Source organism: Dipodomys merriami, unplaced genomic scaffold, assembly GCF_024711535.1.
Source record: "Dipodomys merriami isolate MVZ:Mamm:240054 unplaced genomic scaffold, mDipMer1.0.p SCAF_5, whole genome shotgun sequence".
NCBI classification, from domain to species: domain Eukaryota; kingdom Metazoa; phylum Chordata; class Mammalia; order Rodentia; family Heteromyidae; genus Dipodomys; species Dipodomys merriami.
Window position 1 is genome coordinate 71,268,150 of NW_027206068.1, and position 23,924 is coordinate 71,292,073.

Genomic DNA, 23,924 nt, shown 5'->3' on the forward strand with positions numbered 1-23,924 from the left:
GAAACTTTCTGAATCATAGTAATTATTTCCTTTGGGAGGAAGTTGTTGAGCTTGGCATAATTATAGTAGTCTATATTTTCAAGAAATTGGATCAGCTGCAACAACAATATCTCAGTGTTTGTGTTTTTTTATGTATTTGTCATTAAGGAAATATGTATTACTTGATGATAATGTGAAAGAAATGAAGGTTTTTAAAATAAATCAATAGTGAAATAATAGGTTGCCATGCTAAATATATATACTAATGAACTTTGACCATTTTACTTGTCTTTCCACTTAGCTCTCAAAATTCACAGCCAAATATTGTCCTATGCTTTTGTGTTTGAAATTAGAGACAGTATCTAACTACAGAAATTTTAATAATAACCTAGCATCAAATTAATCTGTCATGTGAGAGGAGTTTATAAATACATACACATATATATGATTATTTTCATGTGAAGATGATCTGATCATTTATCAATAACACATATAAAAGCAGGCATCTCACTTGGTAGGAAGGAATTTGTTTCTTTGCTAAAATGGGCTTCTATTTATCCTCATTGGCTCCTCACCTTTGCATCCAACTTTGGAAATTTTGTTTAGGAACTTCATCATGCTATCTAAAAGCACAATTATGACCATGCATAAACCAGAATATTCAAATGTCCATTTCTTTAAAATCTAAGTGAAAAATGAGCAAAGAATTTTTCTAATTGTTCCATTCCTTCTTTGCAGAATATCTGCTCAAGGAAAGGAATTGGTGGGTGATTTGAGAACATGGAATCAGAGTAAGAAGAATGTAATCAGCGGTCCTCCTGGGTAATTTTATTGATTACTATTCCCCCAAACCATCTCTCTGGACATAGATATTCATTCATCACATGCCAGGATTCTTGTGCTATCTACTTGCTTTCCTCTTTTCATTCCTCTGAAGGTCGTGATGTGTGTAACCAAGTGCTACACCACCGTCTATAATCCAGGTTGACCTCTATCCATCTTTTCCTACTCTTTCTCCACATAGCAACCTCATAAAACTAACTTCATTTGAGTTCATCTTGCTAGCCAAATTCTGCTGCCCTTAACTCAAGATTGTATCAAAAGCCCACCAAATTCTCCAGTCACAACTTTCTCAATAGTAAGTCATTTCTACCTGTAAGTTGTTACATTCATTAGTAGTATACGGGTTATAGGAGTGTCTTCCTCAAAATGCAATCACATCTCTTAATACATGCATTTGTTGACATTTTCATGGGTTCTAATGACAGTAAACTAAATGCTGGCCAACTCCAGTGCCATTCCTCCCACAAATTGTGGGAAGGTAGTGAAGCCCAGGTGAATTTTTTCCCCTTTAATGACACATCAATGTTTACACTAGAAATCACAATGGATTTCAATGTGATACATTGAAGAAATTGCAATCCTGGGTCAAAAGACAAATTGATCAATTTTACATACAAGCAATTGATAGACCAAGTTCTTTATCACTCACTTATCAATGATAGTACTAATTCTTTTACAAACTTGCATGTGAGAATCCCTGAAAGAAATTACATGCCTTGATTATTTTGTTTGTTTGCATTTATTAGTAACTCATTGCATCCATGTCAATAGTGGTAAGGAACTAATCACTGCTGATATATTTCTGTCCCTAAACCATTTAGGTTATGGATAGATGTGTAATTTAAATTTCTATTAAGTAATATTTCACTGTTAATTAAAATCACCAACAAAGACTTTAGTAACAAATGTAATAGTCTCTAACATTCCTGAAATCAGCACTATAATAAACAAAATATATTTTGTTTAAAGAGTTGGGTGCTTTCAGAGAACTGTATGTCATAGTTATCTGATTCTCTCTTTCATAGTGAAATGGAGGAAAATCAGACAATGGTCACAGAATTCATCCTTCTGGGATTTGGTCTTGGTCTAAAGATTCATATAGTCCTTTTTGGCCTCTTCTCTCTCTTCTATACAATCACTTTACTGGGCAATGGCATCATCCTGGGGCTCATCTGTCTAGACCCCAGACTGCACACCCCCATGTACTTCTTCCTCTCCCACCTGGCCATTGTGGACATTGCCTATGTCTGCAATATGGTGCCCCAGATACTGGTGAACCTCCTGGACCCAACCAAGCCTATCTCCTTTGCTAGATGCGTAACACAGACATTCCTGTTTCTGACATTTGGACACATAGAATGTCTCCTTTTGGTGATGATGTCCTATGATCGGTACGTGGCCATCTGCCATCCACTCCGATACACTGTCATCATGAATTGGAGACTCTGTATTTTCCTGGCTATCACTTCCTGGACATGTGGCTCCCTCTTAGCCCTGGTTCATGTCATTCTCATCGTGAGGCTGCCCTTCTGTGGGCCTCATGAAATCAACCACTTCTTCTGTGAAATCCTTTCAGTGCTCAAGCTGGCCTGTGCGGACACCAGGCTCAATGTGGTAGTCATCTTTACAGCTTCTGTGTTCATCTTGGTGGGTCCCCTGTGCCTGGTGCTGGTCTCCTACACGCGCATCCTGCTGGCCATCCTGCGGATCGGGTCGGGGGAAGGCCGCAGGAAGGCCTTCTCCACCTGCTCCTCCCACCTCTGCGTGGTGGGGCTCTTCTTTGGCAGCGCCATCATCACATACATGGCCCCCAAGTCCCGCCATCCTGAGGAGCAGCAGAAGATCATTTTTCTCTTTTATACTTTTTTCAACCCCACGATGAATCCCCTGATCTACAGTCTGAGGAACGCAGAGGTCAAGGGTGCCCTGAGGAGGGCGCTGTGCAAGGAAATTCTCTCCCACCTGTGACATTTGACCATCAACACTCAGTAGTCGCCTGCCATCTTAGTGCCCAGTTACTGCTAGATTCCACTAAATTGCATGGCCACTCTCATCTTATCTGTGCTTTTTATGACACATGTCCTTCTCTCTTCATTAAGCAGGAGTAAATTTTAATGTGTTCAGTCTACTCACTTTCTATGAGATACAAGTTTATCAAATATGGTTTTGTAGTTTTTCTTCAATTGCACAGCTATGAAATTAATATTTGAATTCATTTGCTAAGTGCAAAAATTGAAGATATTTCAGCAATCTTTTTAAACTCTTTAAACTTACTGAAAACATGTAAGCTTTGGAAGGAATAATAATAATTACTAATAATAATACAAACCCAGCTACATAATTGTCCATTACCCAAAATTGCACTTGTCTGATCCAAGAATTGCTTAGACATATTCAACTCTTTGTGCTGCATATATGAATACATTTTATATGAAAATCATCAACTCATGTTAATGAGTTTAATTTGTAGGCTTAGTGGAGAGCCTGAAAAGCGTAATTACAAGTTACAAATTCAGCAGTGTATTGATTAGTTGTTATTTAACAAAGAGGGAAAGCTGGGCATTCTCTCCTTGAATAGCCTGAAAATGAGTATCTGAGAAATCTCTGGGTAGATTTAGGACCATATGTCTATGTGTTGTTTTCTTGCATCTTTCCAAGAGAACTTCTAATTTTGTTAACCAGATTGTATTATTTCTTACCAATGAATGTCCTGCCCCTGAAATAGGAAAGATTAATTGTGAATTTTGGTACGGAGCTTGGTATCGAACTGTTTGTGGATTGATTTTTGCTGATTCAGTCTACTTGACAACCAAATATTAGAGTAATTCCCTATATGTCAAAATGTTACTTATAAAACCCACTTTTAAAATTACCCTGAGATAGGGGTGGTCACTCACTTTCAGATAACATTCTTAGTGTCATCATATGAACAAACTTCTGATTTGTTTTAAAGAAAGTATGCCCTACATTTGGACCTTAACAAGAAGTCATTCCAACTCTTAATTAGGCAGGCATTTGAATCCAAAATCAAACTGATTTTGGTAGTAAAATGGAATATTTTTAATCACATACCAAGTGGTCTAAAGGACGTTATGTGGCCCATTTCATACAATCAACCTAACAAATTCTTGAAGAACACCTATTTTGGTAAGTGTATCTATTTACTTATTTATTTAATGTATGTGCATGTAAAGAATTAATAGATATTGGACTGTTATGGGGACAGTGTAGTTCTCAACCCCTCTGTATTTAACTGCGATGTACAGTTGTGTATCAATATTGGTGTTACAAAAAAGAGCGTGAGTAGGTTTCCCAAGATAGAATGTGAAGGAAAATTCTTAATAGCCTCGTAATTGGAGATCACAAATGATTTTTGATGATCCTCAAGAGCGACTCCTATGGGAAAAGTAACAGAATTTATAGGAACACCAACAGGGAGTGGAAAACAAAGGTCATTCTCATTGATCATGGAGATTTAGTGAAGTGTCTTTATGACACAGAAAAGGATCTACAGCTTCTAAGACAAGCATCTTGACTAGAATAAAAAAGTGGAAAAAGTGGATGTGTTCACAGGAAAGAAGTGTTACTGTGAACATCTGGGAGGTTCTGGAAGGGGACCACAGCAAGGAACTAGAGAGGCAAATATCAGTGGAACACAAGAGAGATGAAGCCATTTCACACTGGTGTCTCACCAACTGAGTGGAACAGTACTGTTGTTTCTTTATAGCGTTTTCTCTAAAAACAGCTCTCAGTGACACACACACACACACACACACACACACACACACACACACACACCATATTTCAGTTACATGTTACATATTTCATGTTACAGTCTTTAGGTGCAAAAAATATATCCCTTGAATTTTTGATGCTGTCAATTCCTCTTAATTGTAGCACCAGCAGTCATCCTGTTTCTATATTTCTATACCATTCTAGATGGACTAATCCTTGTAAAAAAATTCTTCTGGGTTAATTTTCCTAAGTTCTTCTCACTGAGTTACAAATTCATTTTCATTCACAATGAGCATGGAGGAATGGCAGATGTTTTCAGAGGAGGTATTTAATACTGAATATAAAAAATGGTGAGGGCATATATTACTTTCTGACACATAGAGGACAGAGAGTGTGGGTCACTCAAAAGGAGTGTGCCAAATTGCTAAACCCTACAGCTATGATGTGCCATAATAATGTTTTTGCTAGCCAAGTGGCCATGTGAAAGGTATTCATTCCCTTGTTTTCTGTGAGAGGGTGAAAAGTAGAGGATTTGACCACTGAAAAGGATAGCAAGGAACTCTGGGTAGATTGATATGATTCTGAGCCCTGTCATTGGGCTCATACTGTCTCTGGTGTGTGCCGTGGACATAGCTGTCACTGACTGGAAAGGCCTAATCTTTACTCTTGTCAGCAAGTGCAAACCGCAGATTCTCACTGTAGGACATGATTTCTGCCAGAGACTTATTTGAGAGAGGCTGCAGAAATACGAATTCTGACAGGGCCGATCTAAAATGAGGGGGCCAGGCATTCTGTTACTAGGTGTCTCATATCTTGCAGATGTGCATATTCTGGGCACATCAAAAACCCACACATTACGATGTTAATGCTGGAGGGGAGCACTGTTAAGGCTGTGGTCTCTCAAGAGCCCTCCCCCCATACTTAAGACAAAACCGTTCAATCAAAAAGACAAAAAGCTAAATTCAGCATGTTTCCCTTCCAAAACTGAAGCCAGAGAATCCTTCCTCAGCCTGACGGCATGGAGGCTAAGGGAAGGTGTGCACTAAGGGAATGGCCACCTATGACAGGTCATCATAAGTCCCTAGGGACACTGACCATCACCATCTGCCCAGGCTTCCCTAATCAGCACCCACCGCATCTCCACCCCTCGTTTGGAGTTATGAAATTCAGATCATGGCCATGCATTTAGAACTCTAATGACAGCTATTGTCTCAGATACGCTCGCTCTGTGAAGGCCTGTGCTTTCTAACTATGTGTCCTTCTGGGAATAAGGATGAAAAATTTTTTTAAAAAGACAATTGCTTTGTCTCTTCCTCCCATCAGAGAGAGGCATATGAGGTATCTAAAGGCCCAGTCGCTCTGCTGAGCCAACAAGGTTGAGCCCTGGGAGAAGAAAACCCTTCCCTGGAGGATTCTTCTGCTTTTCAGTCAGGAGCAGAAAGCAAGGGTTCTACAGCCCCACAGAAACCCCAGCGGAGCAGAATCCATGGCTCAGCCTCCAGGCGGTTCCTTTCTGAGAGTCTTGAGTCTGAATGTGGAAACTAACAAGGGTGCATCATTTTATTTTCTCATCACTTCTCCCAGAAAGGGGGTAGCATCTAGTGCCTGGTTACCTTTCCCTGTGATTGCACCTTGTTCTTTCAGTATCAAGAAGAGAAGTAAATCCTCTCTGTGAATACTAAACGTTTGTGTCATCGTTCACATTTATGTAAATATTGAGAAGGAACAATCTGAAGCATATTTGAGGAACAGATTGTGGGAAAGTGTTTAGAAGTTGTCTAGTTTTGTTTCCTTGGTGGAAGAATTCCTATGTGAGGGAGATTTATTTAGGAATGATGATGCTAAGAATGTAGAGAACTCCTGCTGTATGACAGGTGGGGGAGGGTAGATGAATTATTTGAAATAATTTTTCTATTTAAACTTCATTATAGTAGAGGGTATTCTGGAGGAATGCTATATCTCAGAACAATTATGTCGGTTGGTATTTTATACATTATGAATTTAATTCTTGTCAACCAAGGTAAAGTACATATTAAAATTAGGAAAGAGGGGCTGGGGATATGGCACTTCATCAATTACAAGATTTACATTTTGGAAATACAGGATCAAGTTCTGATGTTGTGTTTTCACAAATTCTTTCCTAGAAAAAGTAATTTTATTTGTTAACTAGGTAACAATTCATGCTATCCTAAATACTGAACTGGTGTATAATTAATATATCATCATGTATTAGTCAATGCATATCACAATGTCTGAAATTTAGTTTTCAAACCGAAATAGATTTCAATGTAGAGCCATGCCATTCCTCCTTCCAGACCCCTAGAATCTTAATCTGTTTGGTTTTCATTTGATTGTTTTAATTAATATTAGATAGGTCATAGAGATAGCAAATAAAAACTTTAAAGTATGTCCTAAGCAGAAACATTAAACTCATTGAGTTACTCTCAAGGTTAAAGTTATTATTTTAAATATTACCATAATACAGATCACAGAGATGAAATATTTGTATCTTTGTCATTCAATACACATGTTGTTATGGCAAGGCATATAAAATAGAATTCTATGTCACTTCTATAAAGTAAATCAAAACTGGGACAGCAAAGCTGCCATGCTAAGAGGTTACATGGTCTCTGAACTTTGTCTTTCTGTTTAGCTTCAAAACACAACAGTCAGAAGTGGCGCTGTGGCTCAAGTGGTAGAGCGCTCGCCTTGAGCTGAAGAGCTGAGGGACAGCACCCAAGCCCAGAGTTCAAGCCCCATGACTGACAAAAATTTAAAAAAAAACACAACAGTGAAGTATTTTCCATGCCCCACATGTTTAATATAGACATTCAGATAACTTTTGGACCATAGCAAAATTGAATTGTAATCTAACATCAAATTGCCTTTTCCTATGACAGGATTTTACAAATTGATTCTTGATATTGTTGTGTGTTTGCTTCTAGATTATTCTTCTCATCTATTTTGGGTGTATTTTATAAGAATTCTCATAAAAGTTCTCAGAATGCAATCCTTTCTCTTATGACATTTCCATTGGTGATGATGACAGTAAACGAGAGACCAGCTGAAGTAAACACAATTCCTCCAACTAATTAAGGGAAAGTATCTCAGCTTCTAGTGATCTTACCAATGAAATGGTGTCAACAAATATTTATATTATAAACCATGTTGAACTTCACCATGAGTTATTGAAAAATCAAAAGGGACCCAACATCCAACACCAAATCCATCAATTGTGCAAACCACCCATTAGCATGTGAAGTATTTCAACACTAATTTCTTGATATAAATATCTGTTCAGCAATATTTAAACTAAATTTCTCACTTTTTGCAGTAGATTGTTTTCCTCTTGCCTACTTATTAAGTATATAGAAGTTCTTGTTGATGGAGGTAGCCTTGGTTTTCATTTTCATCACTCGGTTTGGAATCTGAAGTATTTAGTGTGTGTTACAAATATGAAGGGTTGAATTAACAAGAGGTATTTTCATGTAAGTACTTAATAGACCCATCTAGAAAAGCTCTGAGAGCTTTGGGAAGGCACAGGCATTTGTCCAACTACACAGAGTTTAGATGTGTGATCACTGCTGATAATTTGCACTTCTGAAAACTGGAAAATAAACTAAACATTTAAGTTCTAGAGAGAAAGACAATTTAAATCTTCAGTAAGACAGATTTTATCCATTAATTAAAATACAGGTGATTATGAATAATTCTCATACATATAAAATTCATTTAAAATAATAAGTACATAAAACATGTTCTAAAAGAATGGTCACACCATTAACTATGTCTCGTTACCATAGTACCATGGCAGAAAATCAGACGATGATCACAGAATTCATCCTTCTGGGCTTTCCCGTTGGCCCACGGGTACAGATGCTCCTCTTTGGCCTCTTTTCTCTCTTCTATACAATCACTTTATTGAGCGATGGCGTCATGCTGGGCCTCGTCTGTCCGACAGACTGCCCACCCCCACGTACTTCTTCCTCTCCTGGCCATCGCCAACATTGCCTACACCTGCAGCACGGTGCCCCAGGTGCTGATAAATCTCCTGGACCCAGCCAATCCCATCTCTTTTGCTGGATGCATAATGCAGACCTTTCTCTTTTTGACCTCTGCACACACAGAGTGTCTCCTCCTGGTGGTGATGTCCTATGACCGCTGCGTGCCACCTGCTGCAATACTCTCATCATCATGAATGGAGAGTCTGTATCTCTCTGGTCATCCCTTCCTGGACATGTGTTTCTCTCCTGGCCCTGGTCCATGCCATGCTTGTTGTGAGGCTGCCCCTCTGTGGCCTTCATGAGATCAACCACTTCTGTCTGTGCTCAAGCTGGCCTGTGCTGACATCAGGCTCAATCAAATTGTCATCCTGCAGCCTGTGTGCTCATCCTGGTGGGTCCCCTGTGCCTGGTGCTGGTCTCCTACACGCGCATCCTGCTGGCCAGCCTGTGGATCCGGTCAGGGGAAGGCCGCAGGAAGGCCTTCTCCACTTGCTCCTCCCACCTCTGCGAGGTGGGACTCTTCTTTGGCAGCTCCATGGTCATGTACATGGCTCCCAAGTCCATACACCCTGAGGAGCAACAGAAGATCCTTTTCCTCTTCTTTTTCAACCCCATGCTGAACCCCCTGATCTACAGCCTGAGGAATGCAGAGGTCAAGGGCTCCCTGAGGAGGGTGCTGTGCAAGGAAACTCCTTCCCAGTTGTGACATTTGAATCACCAGCCTCTGTAGTCTCCTGTAATCTTGGTGCCCAGGTACTGCCTAACCCCAGAAAAGTTCACTAATCTCGCCTCGATCTGCTCTTCAGAGGCACAGCAGCGTTCCCTTCAGCTTCCTTAGCAGGAAATGTTCTGCATGGTTCCATTCATTGGCTCTCTGTGAAAAGTTAGCATACGGTTTTTTCCCCCGCTGAATTGAATATACTAGAAATGCAATGATGTAATTGGCCCCCAAGTTGGATACATCCCATTCTCCAACTGAGTTGGACTGAGTTATGTCTTAAGATGTGAAAGTAGAAAAGATTGTGGCTGAAGGCAATGATGCCCCAACCCCAGTCACTCTTGTCCATTCTACCGTTATTACCCTGGTACAATCCAATACCCACACAGACTGTACCTAACTTGGTATCCAGTCGTGGTTGGGGATTGATTTTTGTAGTTGGTCTACTTGACAATCAGCCATCTGTGTAATTCCCTATATATTTTAGGTTGTATTTCAAGGTGTCATCTATAAAATCTATTTTTTAACCTTACTCTAAAATTAGGATGGCTATCCATATCCAAGAGAATCCTTCTCAGTGTCACTTTGAGTGCAAACTTTAGATTCATCCATCAAATGTTTGTGCCTTTGGTTGGAGGCTAACAAGTACTCAACTCAGCTCATAATTGCTTCATAGAAATGGAGACACTGAGGAGGGGATTTCTAAATGTGAAAATAAAGTAAGAGTTATTTAAGAAAATCTAACATCTCTAATCAGTAATCAAGTCTCCTATTCTACACATTGACAGACTTGATGAGTAACCATTGTAACAAACCCATGAAAAAGGTCAGCAGCAGCACATATTGAACTTAGAATTCTGCACATACCATCTATATTAATTTATCTATATATACCATCTATATTAACCACCTATATTAACCACAACTTACAGTAGTATATCAATAACAGTGCTAGCAAATAATCAAGAAAGATATTTATCTCACAGTTAGATGTGTTCAGTAAGTGAAAGAGGATCTGTTGATTACTTGATAGGTATTAACCAGAGCTTTTCCATAAAAGCCTGCTGGATCAAAAAGCACGAATGAGAGGTTACTTGTTCTATACCACAATTCCTTATGTGTAGAGTTATGTGATTTACTTTTACAGACGTACAGAATTTGAAGAAGTTGATAATAAAGATTGCTCTCATTTGCACTGGGATATGGCTCAGGTAAGTCCTAGAATGAAGATATGAGAGTCAGTATCTTTGTTCAAGCTATCTGCTAGAGAACAGATGACTCTAAGCTGAAATACAGAGGAAACAGTGATGGAGAAGGAACTGTAGCTCCAAGGATCTGAAAGACCCACTGCTCAACAATCACAGAAATGAGTGGAACATTTTGATTTCTATACCCTTTGTCTTGGATATAAGTTCACTTCATTTAGGGAGGGGATGGGGAAGCACAGAAATGGTGGGACAAAGGGTGAAACAATTCAGCAGTGATATTCACTAGATGCTATGTTGGAAATGAACTATACAACTTTGGAGGGAGGGAAGTTGGGAAGGGAAAAACTGGGAGAGAATGAGGGAGGTGGGAGACACTGTTCAAAAGGAAATGTGCTCATTACTGGACTCATGTAACTGTAACCCCTCTGTACATCATCTTTACAATAAAATTTTTAAAAAAGGAAACAGTAGAGGGTAAATTTGCTATTTGACCTTGATGCTTCTTTAGCTGAGTGGAACCACAGTGGATATTTTTTAGAGTCTTATCAAAATAACAGCCCTCTATCCAACAAACGGACATACAGATTTGACTTTTCGTGTTCACAATTGTTATGATTTGGTATATAATTTCTAAAAGAAATATGCCCGAATGATACCGCCATATGACACCACTTGACATCCTATTGTCCTATTAGTCACATACAGTTCCTGGGCAGATATTAATACTTACATCACATTTGCAGTGACCGTAAAAACTCTGCAGAGATTGTAGAAAAAGATCAGTTCCCACAAGTTCTTTAAATGTTATAAAGGTCCAATGAAAGGAAACGGGTCTGCATATAAAATAAATGCTTTTACTTCAACTAATACTGTTTGTGTCATGTGTGTTGAGTTCTTGCATACATATAGCTATCATTTTTACAATGTTCTTTTCATGTAGTAAATGCTATGAAGAGTCATTTCAGTCTACTTTAAAAATAATATGGAGGGCTGGGAAGGTGGCTCAGTGGTAGAGCACTTGCCTTGCATGCATGAGGCCCTCAGTTCAATTCCTCAGCACCAGATAAGCAGAAAAACCCGTAACTGGCGTTGTGGCTCAAGTGATAGAGCACTGGCCTTGAACTGAAGAGCTGAGGGACAGTGCCTAGGCCCAGAGTTCAGGCTCTACGACCGACAGAAAAATAAAAAAAAAACTAAATAAATAATAAAATAAAATAAATAAAAATCAGTTTATGAAAAGGAATATGGAAAAGTCTAATTTATATAGCAATGGATGCAGATGGTGTTAGGTTTGCGAGAACCTTCCTAAGCTTTCGTTAGTGTGTGTGGAGTTTTCATGTATAATATTTTTTTTAATTTTTTAAACTTATTTTATTTTTTATGGTGAGAATACCATACAGAGGAGTTACAATTACATGGGCAAGGTAACGAGTTCATTTCTTATCAAGCATTGTTGCCTCCTCTTTGTTTCCCCTTCCAATCCCTTCCCATACTCCCCTCCACCTCTCCCCACCCAATCCTTCCTCCCTGCCCCCACCAAGGTTGTAAAGTTCGTTTTTCCACATAACGTCTTGTACATCTCATTGTTGCAATGGGTCCACCTGTATCTCTAGTTAAACTATTTGTTTTTGCCCTTCCCCTCCACAAATTATACCAACATCAAATACAGTGAAAGCAGGGGTTATACCGTGGGGGAGGGACATACAAAGCAACATAGGAATCATCTTATAAATATGTTAGAAACAATTGCATGAAAGAAAAAAGAACATTTGAATACTTATCTTGGGGTTCACTCCCCTAATATCAACTTATCTGACCTTTTCTGCTTGACTCAGACATATACTGGTTGTTGCAAATAAGGGAAACCATGGAACTTATGTTTCTTTGGGCCTGGCTTACTTCACTTAATATAATTTTTTCTAAGTCTTTCCATTTCCTAACAAATGGGGCAATGTCATTTTTTCTGATGGAGGCATAGAATTCCATTTTGTATATATACCACATTTTCTTGATCCATTCATCTATTGAGGGGCATCTGGACTGGTTCCATATCTTAGCTATGGTAAATAATGCTGCAATAAACATAGTCGTGCTGGTAGCTTTAGTATGGTCTTGTTTGTGATCATTTGGGTAAATGCCCAAAAGTGGGATTGCTGGGTCATTAGGGAGCTCTATGTGGAGTCTTTTGAGGAACCTCCATAGTGCTTTCCAAAGTGGTTGAACAAGTTTACATTCCCACCAACAATGTAGTAAGTTTCCCTCTGTCCACATCCCCTCCAGCATCTGTTGTTATTAGAGTTCTTGATTATAGCCATTCTGACTGGGGTGAGGTGATATCTCAATGTTGTTTTGATTTGCATTTCTTTTATGGCTAGAGAGGTTGAGCATTTCTTCATGTGTTTATTGGCCATCCTTCTTTCCTCCTCAGAGAAATTTCTCTCTAAGTCTTTAGCACACTTATTTATTGGGCAGTTGTTTCTTTGAGGATTTGTTGTTGGGGATTTAATTTTTTAAGTTCCAGGTATATTTTAGATATGAGACCCTTTTCCATTGTATAGCTAGTGAAGATCTTCTCCCAATCCATGGGCTTTCTATTGATCTTGCTAGCTATATCCTTTGCCATGCAGAAGCTCTGCAATTTCATGCAATCCCATTTGTCCAACCTTTCTTTGATTTGTTGTGTTTCTGGGTCTCTATTAAGAAAATTTTGGCCTGTGCCAAGGACACCTAGGGTTTCTCCTATTCCATCCTGTAATGTTTTCAGGGTGTCTGTTTTAACTCTTTGATCCACTTGGAGTTGATTCTGGTGCAGGGTGATATATAAGGATCTAGCTTTAGTTTTCTACAAGTAGTTAACCAGTTTTGCCAGCACCATTTACTGAAGAGGCTGTCCTTCTTCCATTCTTTTTTTTTTTTTTTTTTTTTTTTTAGTTTTGTAGAACATGGTTTATCAATTCCATTTTGGTATAAATCACATGGAGGAAAGCTGGCCAATCTACACAACTATCATGATGTGAAAAGGTTCTTTTTATCAAACTTTGAATCTAAAAATGTACAAATGTTTTTTTCTGTCATGCCTTCAGTAATTTTCTATGCTTTTCTATTTACCTATTTTAAAAAATTCCATACATTTCCATTGTTTTCGTCTGTCCCAGTTACAGTACAGTGATGGGAAGGAAAAGGGTTAAACAACCCTCTAAGCAGTTTTCTGCTGTCCCTTCTTTCCAATTAGATGTTTGTGGATGTGAGGGATCACACCTGTAGACCAGCTCTCTGTGAGTGAGACACTGCCTTAGCCTTGGCCTTCCCGCTGTCCTTCCTGGCTTTGCCTCCAGCCATGGTCACAGCAGACTCTCCTCGGCCGCTGGACCACCCACTCAAAATTTTTTTTTTGGGGGGGGGCGTCCAGTCGTGAGGCCTGAACTCTGGGCCTGGGCGCTGTCCCTCAGCTCTTCAGCTCAAGGCTAGTGCTCTACCACTTGAGTCACAGCACCACTTCTGGCTTTTTTCTTTTTGCTTATGTGGTGCTGAGGAATCGAACCCAGGGCCTCAGGCATGCAAGGCAAGTGCTCTACCACTGAGCCACCTTCCCAGCCCTTTTCTTCCATTCTTATATAATATTTCTTTATGGATTACTTTCTCCTTTTCCATTTTATATCCCCCAAGATGTGTCACATTCATCATTATATAAGAATATTGCCTATAAGACCTAGTTTGCATATATTTTCAGGTCCTTCTACCTCTCTAAAGCAGTTTCATGCTTTCCATAAGCTGGCATATAATGTCAGTATTTGGGAATATTTTTTTCAATTAAAGTAAGACTGTTCTCTGAGTTAGTTTACTTTTATAGGTTTATCATTTGTTTATATTTGTTTTTCATCCTGGCAATTTTTAGAAAAACAAAAGGCTACCTCATCTTCATAGGTAATTTAAAAACTATTTTTAGTTTCATTTTTTGCTTTTATTATCTTTAATTGTACAAAGGAGCTGCCATTTAACCAAGCACTCTATGAATACAATGCCTCTTCATCAATATCACCTTTCTTTCAACGTTCTCACCCAATTCCGCCCCATCCAGCCCTTCCTTCCCTCTCGCTTCTTGATTTTGTAGGCCTTACATTGAATTCTTATCACCATAATTTACAGCGTGCAGGACCCCGTCCCTTCCCGCGCAGAGATCAGAGAATGCACCCACTGGCTGACATGCACGGAGCGCGCATGGGCCTGTGTGAGCCTCTCTGCGGTGGCCCCGGGAGCTTCTGCGGGGATGCGCGGGCCCCACCTTGGCCCCCCACAGCAGCTACCACCGCATCAGCTTCACAGCTTCAGGCACGGCTCAGTCAGAGAGGTTGGAAGGACTCCATCTTCCCTCTTCTGCCCCAGTGCAGGAAGAAGCTGGGGTCGGCACCAGGAGGACTTCAGCACGAATCTTGGTCCTCACGGCTCATCAGAACCATCCGATGGGAGACTGGGACGGCCGCAAGGATGGAACTCATGAGATCCAAAGGATGCCAAGGGTTTTGGAGCCATAAAGACTGCCGTGGTCCCAGCGGTGTGCTCTGGGGTGGTCTCTATTGTGTGTCTTGTTGGGGATGCGAAGAATTTTTTTTAATTTTATTTTCTTGCAAAGATGATGTAGAGAGGGGTTACAGGTACATGAGTAAGGTAATGAGGACAAATCTTGCCGAGCGTTACTGCCCCCTCCTTGGTTTCTCTCTTACTATCCCTTCCCTCCCCCACCTTCCCTTTTTCTCCCCCCTCCTCCAAGTTGTAAAGTTAATTTCCAACATGCTGTCTTGTGAGTATCATTGTTGCAATGGGCTATCCTGTATCCTTGTTTCAGCACTTTGTTATTCCCCTTCCCCTCCCCAAATTAGATAAACATATCTACAAGATGCAGGGCGTGACAACAGGGCCATAGCATAGGGGGGGAAATGTACAAAAAAAAGAAACAAACAAAATCACATGGTATATTAAAAACAACATTAACAAAGAAAGACCTCTTGTGTCCATTTCTTGGAGTTCATTTCCCTTAGCATCACCTTCTAAGATCATATGTACATAGCTTTTGAGCTTTTCTGCTCATCTGATATGATCATCTTAGATATACTAATTATTGCACATAAGGGAAACCATGGGACCTATAGTTCTTTGGGTCTGGCTGACTTCACTTTAAAAAACACAACTGCTTTGTCTCTTCTCCCAGGAGAAGATAGCATGCAATGTCTCAGGGCCCAGAGGCTCCACCGATCCCTCAAGACCTGACAACTAGGTTGAGCTCTCAAAGAAAAACACGCCAGTCCTCTGTATTCTGTGGCATTTTGGTCAGACATGGAAGGGAGAGTTCTGCAGCTCCATAGCTCTGACACAGAACAGGGGCTCAGCCTGCAGCTGTCTCCCCTTCTCAGGGTCTGGAGTCTACATGTCGGAACCAGCAAGGTCACCTGATTTTTATTCTACCATCCATCCTTCCAGCCAGATGGTAGCATCTAGTGTTTGGTTAATGTTCACTCTATTACTGGCACTATTTCAGTACTAGGAGTAAAAATAAACTATCTTAATGTGAACTAGACATGCTCATCATTGAAACTCTATACGAATATTTCTGAGATAAATAGGTACACATTGAAATTGGGTAAATGTGTTTAGGATTTGGCAAGTTTTACTTCTTTGGTAGCGAGATATTAATGTTTGAGAGGTTTATTTGGGACTGATGTCACTAAAGATAGTAAGGAATTTTTATATTAAAGGCTTAGATAACAGATGTTGAACAATTTCTGTACTTGAAATTTTACAGTGTTATTTTATGGTTGGCATGCTACAGGAAAATTAACATAGATTGGTTATTTTATGATTTGAATGTTTGTCAGTGCAACTAAACTAAATACTGTTTGTAATCATATGTGTTGCAATGGATCATGAATTCAAATGGATACAAAATCAATTTCTTATACTTACATATATATTTTTGTTGTTGTTGTTAAATATAGCATTGAAGATCATATCAGCTGCCTGGACTGTACCCAATAAATACATGTGCATAGTAGATTTCCAGTGGTCTGGAAGGTAAGGATGGAAAAAGAATAGAAGAGATGCTAAGGAGTCAGGTACTAGAGTAGAAAAATGGGAGAAGGAGGTAAAATCCAGTAAGTCTTGGAATTTGTTTTTTTAGAGGACTTTTTAATATTTTAAATCCAACTTTTTATTTGTGTTTCTTATTCATCCTAAAGCAATTTTGACAATAAAATATTCAAGGTGCAGGACCATGCACCTGTTGTAATTTGTGCTCTTACAATGTCCACACAGAGCACTTTAAGTATTACCTGCTCCCTACAAATCTTTAATTGATTAGCCAATGCACTTGTAATCACATGAAAATGGCCCTCCATTTGTCTCTACGGTTCAAAATAGAATACATACTTAGAAAGCCAATTGTCTTATCAATCCTTGCTCCACAAGCTAACTTGGCAAAGTCTCAGCTTATAACCATATACACAGGAAATTGTGTTCTCATTTATTTCTTCTTACTTGTAAGTAGACATCCATGCAGCTGAGCTGCACTATGGAATAAGAATTCCAGTAAGGCTTTACTCATGGCCTTAATGAGCAAAGTGCCTGTGAGCTCATCAAATCTTGAGACTTACTATTTGAAGTACAGGAGCACTTTCTGGTGAAGTTTGTGTGTCAAGAAATGACTTCTTTCTTAGGCATTTTCTTTTGATCTTTAGAGTTGTCAGATTATTTAACAATTTCCCATTTTTAACTTCTGAACTCAAAGTTCCTTAATATACATTGAATTGCCTGGAATTTACATTTGGTACTTGAATATATTATAATGTGGAATCATTTCTCCCCTCAAACTAGACCTGTGGAAATTTATTATTAGCTCATATTAAATATTTCACATAGAGATCACACAAACTAAGGGAAAAATAAATGTACATCCTAAATTTAATTTATCTTTATCATTTGGTGATTCATCAGTTGATTTTATTAAAGTATAAAGATTTTATTTATTTATGTATTTTTGTTTTGAGCTGGTCCTGGGGCCTAGACATGTCCCTGAGCCTTTCATGCTCAAAGCTAGCCCTCTACCATTTGAGCCACAACCTCACTTACAGCTTTGTTTTTGGTTGGTCATGGGGCTTGAACTCTGGGCCTGGGTGCTGTCCCTCAGCTCTTCAGCTCAAGGCTAGCACCCTACCACTTGAGCCGGCTTTTTTCTGCTTATGTGGTGCTGAAGAATTGAACCCAGGGCTTCATTCATGCAAGGCAAGCACTCTACCACTGAGTCACCTTCTCAGCCCCCACTTACAGCTTTTTAAAGTAAGTTATTGGACAATCAGAATCTCATGGATTTTCTTGCCTGGGCTGGCTTCAAACAGTGATCCTCAGATCTTGGATAACAGGCTTGAGCTACCAGCACTTGACTACGATTTTGTTGGTAATACAGATAACCAAGAATGAAATTTTTCTGTTACTTACAGGAAAAGGGGCTGAAATTGGCATAATTATGGAGGAAGAAAGCAGATCAGGTAAGATAGCAATATTTAAGTGCCGTTAAAAAAATTGTTTACATTTATTTATTTCTCATTGACAAATGTACGTGTTTCCAAAAGTATGAAATAAACAAGTCTATTTTACTTCATTGAGCTAAATCAGGGGGGAAAATGGAGCTTTCACATTAGAAATTATCCTAATATTGTCTGACTTTGTCAATTTATATTTAGCTATCAAAAAAAGCAGACCCAAATATTTTCCTACATATATTTCCACATATAAAAATGTTTTAAAATATATGTAAGTATACATTAAATAAAATACAGGATATATACATATATGTTTTAAATAAAAATATAGTTTAAAAATGAAATTTCCACAGAAATGTTTAATATTCACCTAACATCAAATCATCTTGTCATGTGTAAGGATGCTTGAAATATATATTTTAGATCATGTTCATGTCAAAATGATTTTTGGTTCCTTTCAATAAATAGTAATCTCCTCTATTACTCCTGGAAAGGCACCCACCTATATCTCTTCCCCAAATGTTGCTTAAAAGAGGTTCCATTGATCCAGGATTTTGTCCTCACCTTTACATCCAACTTTGGGAATCTTGTCCAAGAACTTCATGGTGTTATATAATAGCACAATAGTACAATACAGAAGGCAGAATCTCTAAGTGCACACTTACTTAGCATTCAGAATGTAATCATAAAAGAAGCAAAGAATTCTGCTGTGATATATTCCTTTTTTATAGAAATTTCTGCACAAGAAAAGGAGCTGTGATATATTCCTTTTTTATAGAAATTTCTGCACAAGAAAAGGAGCTATTCCCTTATGTTTGATTGGAGAACGTGCAATCAGAGTAAGAAAAGCTCTGTAGAGGCTTCATTCGGTAAGGCTATTGATAACCACTGATAACCAGAACCACCATGTAGACTTACAGATGTTCACCCACTGGTGACCAGGATCCTTGTGTCTCCTGTTCCCTAAAGGTCCTTGTGTACGCATGACCAAGTGCAGTTCTGTTTACACGCCATGTTGTTCACTACTCATGTCATTTTGTTCTTTCACCAGATAGGACCCTCATAAGACTATGTTGTACCACTAAGCCCAATTGTCCTGCCCTCAATCTGGAAACGTGTATCAAAAGAGCAGGAGTGGGCTTTTAAATGCCCCAACGTATCCAGTCCTGTTTCCTGGTATGGTCTGGTTTGAACCTCTTGATCATCATTCGTATAGTTGCCTATGGGTTTTACTCAGAATGCAATGCGTCTCCTACTGCAAATTCCTTAGGGTACACTTCCTGCCATGTCCATGAGGACTGATAAAGTAAAACAGGGAGTGGCCCAAAGCAATGCAGTCTTTACCCCGTCTGAGGAATGTTTGTAACAGAAACCAGAACCCGAGCGTGGCTTATTGACAAAACTCTTACAGACAGCTAAACTCATCAGAGTAGCAGAGATCTAACAGGTTGACACAGGTATTAGTCAAGTGACAGTCAAATGGGACTATCCATGTGTCAATTTGTTCTATCATCGGCTTCTATGGTGTGTGTTGAGTCTTATTGCTGAGGTTGGCCACTGCTTCTCACAGTGAGATAGCAAATTGTTGTCTTTGAGATCTCAGCTATTGTATGTGTTAGAAACATGACTTAAGAACTAGATTTACAACAGCTTGCACGTATTTCTTCCTGAGTGTCATGTTAGGTTCTGGCTATTCAGGAAAAATAAAATTTACTAAGGAGAACTTGTCTAGAGAGTGTATAGAAAATCATGTCTGTGTGCTTTGACATAGGCACCTCCCCTAGTCGGCTTCCAAATTCTTGAGAGTTTTGGAAACACATTTGCGCAACAGTATTGAGAGTGACACTTGTAATTCTGGACTGCCAGTATCGATGAAATTCAAGGTGTTCATAATAATATAAATGTAGGTGAAAATCTTCTGAGTAATATTCTGTGAGACACTCAGTTATCCATTTGCCAAGTTATCACAATTCAGTTTCCAATATTCGAAACAAGAATAAACACTTAGCATACATATGTACATATCTATGAGTACATTTTTTGGAGAATAATTATCTCTTGGTATCCAAGTTTTCTTCCTCAGCCCATTTCCAGACATTCTACATCGTATATAAATACATATATGCATATAAATACATATACAAAATGTAGAATGTAGAATATATGCCAAATGTGCTCCACACCTGACCACAACTATTGTTTGTCCATAGAGAAATTATGTTAATCACAGAAGTTGCTGCTCTGTGATTTGCTTTGGAGGAAGTCTTGTAAAATACTCTCTGAACTTTCATTACCATTTAAATATTTTGAGAAACTCTGTGATTCATACCCAACAGTAGCAATTCTTTTCAGAGGCCAGTTTTCTTTTAAAAGCTACTCCAGCCAGGTGCTAGGGGCTCACGCCTGTAATCCTAGCTACTCAGGAGGCTGAGATCTGAGGATCGCGGTTCAAAGCCAGCCGGGGCAGGAGAGACCGTGAGACTCCTATCTCCAATAAACCACCAGAAAACCGGAAGTGGCGCTGTAGCTCAAGTGGTAGAGCGCTCACCTTGAGCTGAAGAGCTGAGGGACAGCGCCCAGGCCCAGAGTTCAAGCCCCACGACCGACAAAAAAAAAAAAAAAGCTACTCCGTTACTCTTCCTGCTACTCAATGATTCTCTTCAAGAAGTGCTTAAGTGAATGCAGAAACAAGCATCATAGTTACTTCATATGCATGGCTTGTTCATGCACAATTGCATGCCTATTAATGACTCTCAGCCATTACTAGCAATATATTTTCCTTAGACTAAACAATCAGGTTGTGGAAAAAACTCAATTTAAATTTTATTATGAAAAATGTTATTAATTTAATCAACTGAGATACTAATGGTATTTGCTAACACATCTATACACATCTAACATCTATGACATAATAAGATGTTTTAAAAGAATTGTATCTGATATTTATTTGAGTCTCATTTTCATAGTGACATGGAGGAAAATCAGACAATGGTCACAGAATTCATCCTTCTAGGATTTGGTCTTGGACCTAGGATTCATATAGTCCTTTTTGGAATTTTCTCATTCTTCTATTCCTTCACATTACTGAGCAATGGCATCATCCTGGGGCTCATCTGTCTGGACCCCAGACTGCACACCCCCATGTACTTCTTCCTCTCCCACCTGGCCATCGTGGACATCGCCTATGCCTGCAACACGGTGCCCCAGATGCTGGTGAACCTCCTGAATCCCGCCAAGCCCATCTCGTTTGCTGGATGCATACTGCAGACCTTTCTCTTTCTGACCTTTGCACACACAGAATGTCTCCTCCTGGTGGTGATGTCCTATGATCGCTGCGTGGCCATCTGCCACCCACTGCGATACTCTGTCATCATGAGCTGGAGAGTCTGCGTTTCTCTGGTTGTCACTTCTTGGACATGTGCCTTCCTCCTGGCGCTGGTCCATGTGAGTCTCATCGTGAGGCTACCCTTCTGTGGGCCTCATGAAATCAACCACTTCTTCTGTGAAATCCTCTCAGTGCTCAAGCTGGCCTGTGCTGACATCAGGCTCAATGTGGTAGTCATCTTTGCAGCCTGTGTGTTCATCCTGGTGGGTCCCCTGTGCCTGGTGCTGGTCTCCTACACGCGCATCCTGCTGGCCATCCTGCGGATCCGGTCAGGGGAAGGCCGCAGGAAGGCCTTCTCCACCTGCTCCTCCCACCTCTGCGTGGTGGGGCTCTTCTTTGGCAGCGCCATAGTCATGTACATGGCCCCCAAGTCCAGGCATCCCGAGGAGCAGCAGAAGATCCTTTTCCTCTTCTATAGCTTTTTCAACCCCATGCTGAACCCCTTGATCTACAGCCTGAGGAACGCAGAGGTCAAGGGCACCCTGAGGAGGGCGCTGTGCAAGGAAACTCCTTCCCAGTTGTGACATTTGAATCACTCTCAGTGCCCAGTCACTGCCTAAATCCAGAAAAGCTTAATTCTGCTTCTTTTTTTTTTAATTTTAAAGTCTGTTTATTTTTATGATATATTTTACATCAAGTACTGGAATCAAAACCGAATCTCTGAATTTAATATAGATCCTTTATAATTACATCTAATCATTATCTGAAAATACACACTGAACTAAGCTAGTGAATAAAATAACTGTAAACGATAAACCTCAGGGGCAGGGGCATGCATGATCCGTTAAATCACATTTTCACCGTGTTTTGACCTCGATTCACATTTGTTACCATCACACAGACATCCATTTTGAGTTAGCGTAGACAGCAGAGCCTAACAAGGTAAAGCTGTGTTGTCTTAAAGGAGATTCAGTTTAATACAAAAACTTCAAGAAGAAAAATCAGGACTCTTGATCTTAGAAGCCTTCCGTGCTTGTGTTACTCTTGATCAGAAGCCTTCCGTGCTTGTGTAACTCTGGTGCAACAAATATCTGGAAGGCTAAGAAGAAGGTTCCTCAGTAGATGATGTGTGTGCTCCTGAACCTTCATTACCGAAAACACCTTCAGCTGGCCTCCTTTCAGCATTTCAAAGATTATTTATAGAAGGAAAAACCCAATCATGCTTGTATTGATAGATATTACTCTTTTTTAACAAAGAAAACCCTCTTGTTTCCATTTCCTAGAGATATATTACTCTTAAGGTTTTTTTTTTGTTGTTGTTATTAACACTGGCTAAAACTTCATCCAGGTAGTTAGTAGCTACTGTAAGAAGCCCTTTATTGGTGATGTCCTTATAATTCTCTCTTCTTGATCTCTGCTTTAGTGGTACAACAGTATGCCCTGTCCTTTTTTTCATTAGCGGGGAAAAAAATATTTCATAAGTAAGTAATATAGGCTTTGGCCAAAGTTAGCCACACATTTTCCATTATCCCAGTTTTATTTTTCCAACATAGGAATTTACTCGAGATATTATTTTCATACATTGCATGTATCAATAAATTTTATTTAAGAATCACTGACTGCTTTTAGGGAGCTCACACGTAGCTTGTGTGAAGGAAAACATGGCTAAAGGAAAATCTAGAAGACAACAGTACACGGCCATATTGAACATAATGGAACAGTGACAATTACTCACTAATTTGGTGGTGAGTGGTTCTCTTTTGGCTAGCAAAGGGGGAAATGGGGTGTTCTCCCTTGGATAAGGTAAAGATGTGTATAAGATACAGCAATTTGGACTGTCTTAAGATTTTTTTTCAGAAATCTTTGAATGTTGAACTGGGAATTATATGTGTATAAGCTGTTTCTGAATGTGGTGTCCCTATCTATGTCTTTTCATAGCTCCTGTAATTTGCTATCCCAAGGGTATATTATTTATCTGTTAGAATATTGTATATTTCAAATTACAAGTTGGTAGTTTTGAGTCAATACCTAGCTACTCATCCGTTATGGTTAGGGGATGATTCTAATTGATTCCGCTTATTAGACAAACAGTGTAGGTTTTTCAAAGTGTTATCCATAACGTTTTTTCATAGAATTTTATTGGTATTATGAAGGTGTTGTGTAGAGGGGTTATCATTTCATAAGTCAGATAATGAGTACCTTTCTTTTTTGGGGGGAACAATGTCACCCCTTCCTTCACTTTGACCCCTCCCATCCCACGAGTTGCATAGCTCCTTTCCACATAGTGCCTACTAAATACCACGACTGCATTTGAATAACATTCGTCTCTAGTCTGGAGATTAGGTTGACCACTAATATCCTGAGTCTAAATGTCACCTTAAGCATAAACATCAGACTCATTGGAAAGAATGGGTATGCGCTTCAATTAGGGGTTGACACCTCTTAATTGTTGTGTATAAATGAAGACAGAAAGGGCTTCTTGAATAACTGAAAACAAAAATAGATTTTCATAGTAACATGCAATATTTGCTTGATCACTTACCAAATGACACACACTACCAAGTGACAGCACTTGACATAGTC

The 23,924-nt window shown here is 39.4% G+C and overlaps 2 protein-coding genes and 1 pseudogene across 2 annotated transcripts; all 3 read left to right on the top strand.

Annotated features, from left to right (window-relative positions):
* The first annotated feature begins 1,851 nt into the window (after positions 1–1,851).
* On the top strand, positions 1,852–2,790 carry LOC138810225 (olfactory receptor 2A1/2A42-like). Its single transcript, XM_069997385.1, has one exon. It carries the CDS (start codon positions 1,852–1,854, stop codon positions 2,788–2,790), a length of 939 nt encoding a protein of 312 aa, XP_069853486.1.
* A 5,574-nt stretch (positions 2,791–8,364) lies between these two features.
* LOC138810178 (olfactory receptor 2A1/2A42-like) lies at positions 8,365–9,267 on the top strand (annotated as a pseudogene).
* Positions 9,268–20,986: 11,719 nt separating this feature from the next.
* On the top strand, positions 20,987–21,925 carry Or2a1 (olfactory receptor family 2 subfamily A member 1). The gene has a single exon (XM_069997386.1). It carries the CDS (start codon positions 20,987–20,989, stop codon positions 21,923–21,925), a length of 939 nt encoding a protein of 312 aa, XP_069853487.1.
* Positions 21,926–23,924: the final 1,999 nt, after the last annotated feature.

Excerpts from the sequence above, each read along its gene's own strand:
- LOC138810225 (XM_069997385.1), top strand. The coding sequence starts at position 1,852 with ATGGAGGAAAATCAGACAATGGTCACAGAATTCATCCTTCTGGGATTT.
- Or2a1 (XM_069997386.1), top strand. The coding sequence starts at position 20,987 with ATGGAGGAAAATCAGACAATGGTCACAGAATTCATCCTTCTAGGATTT.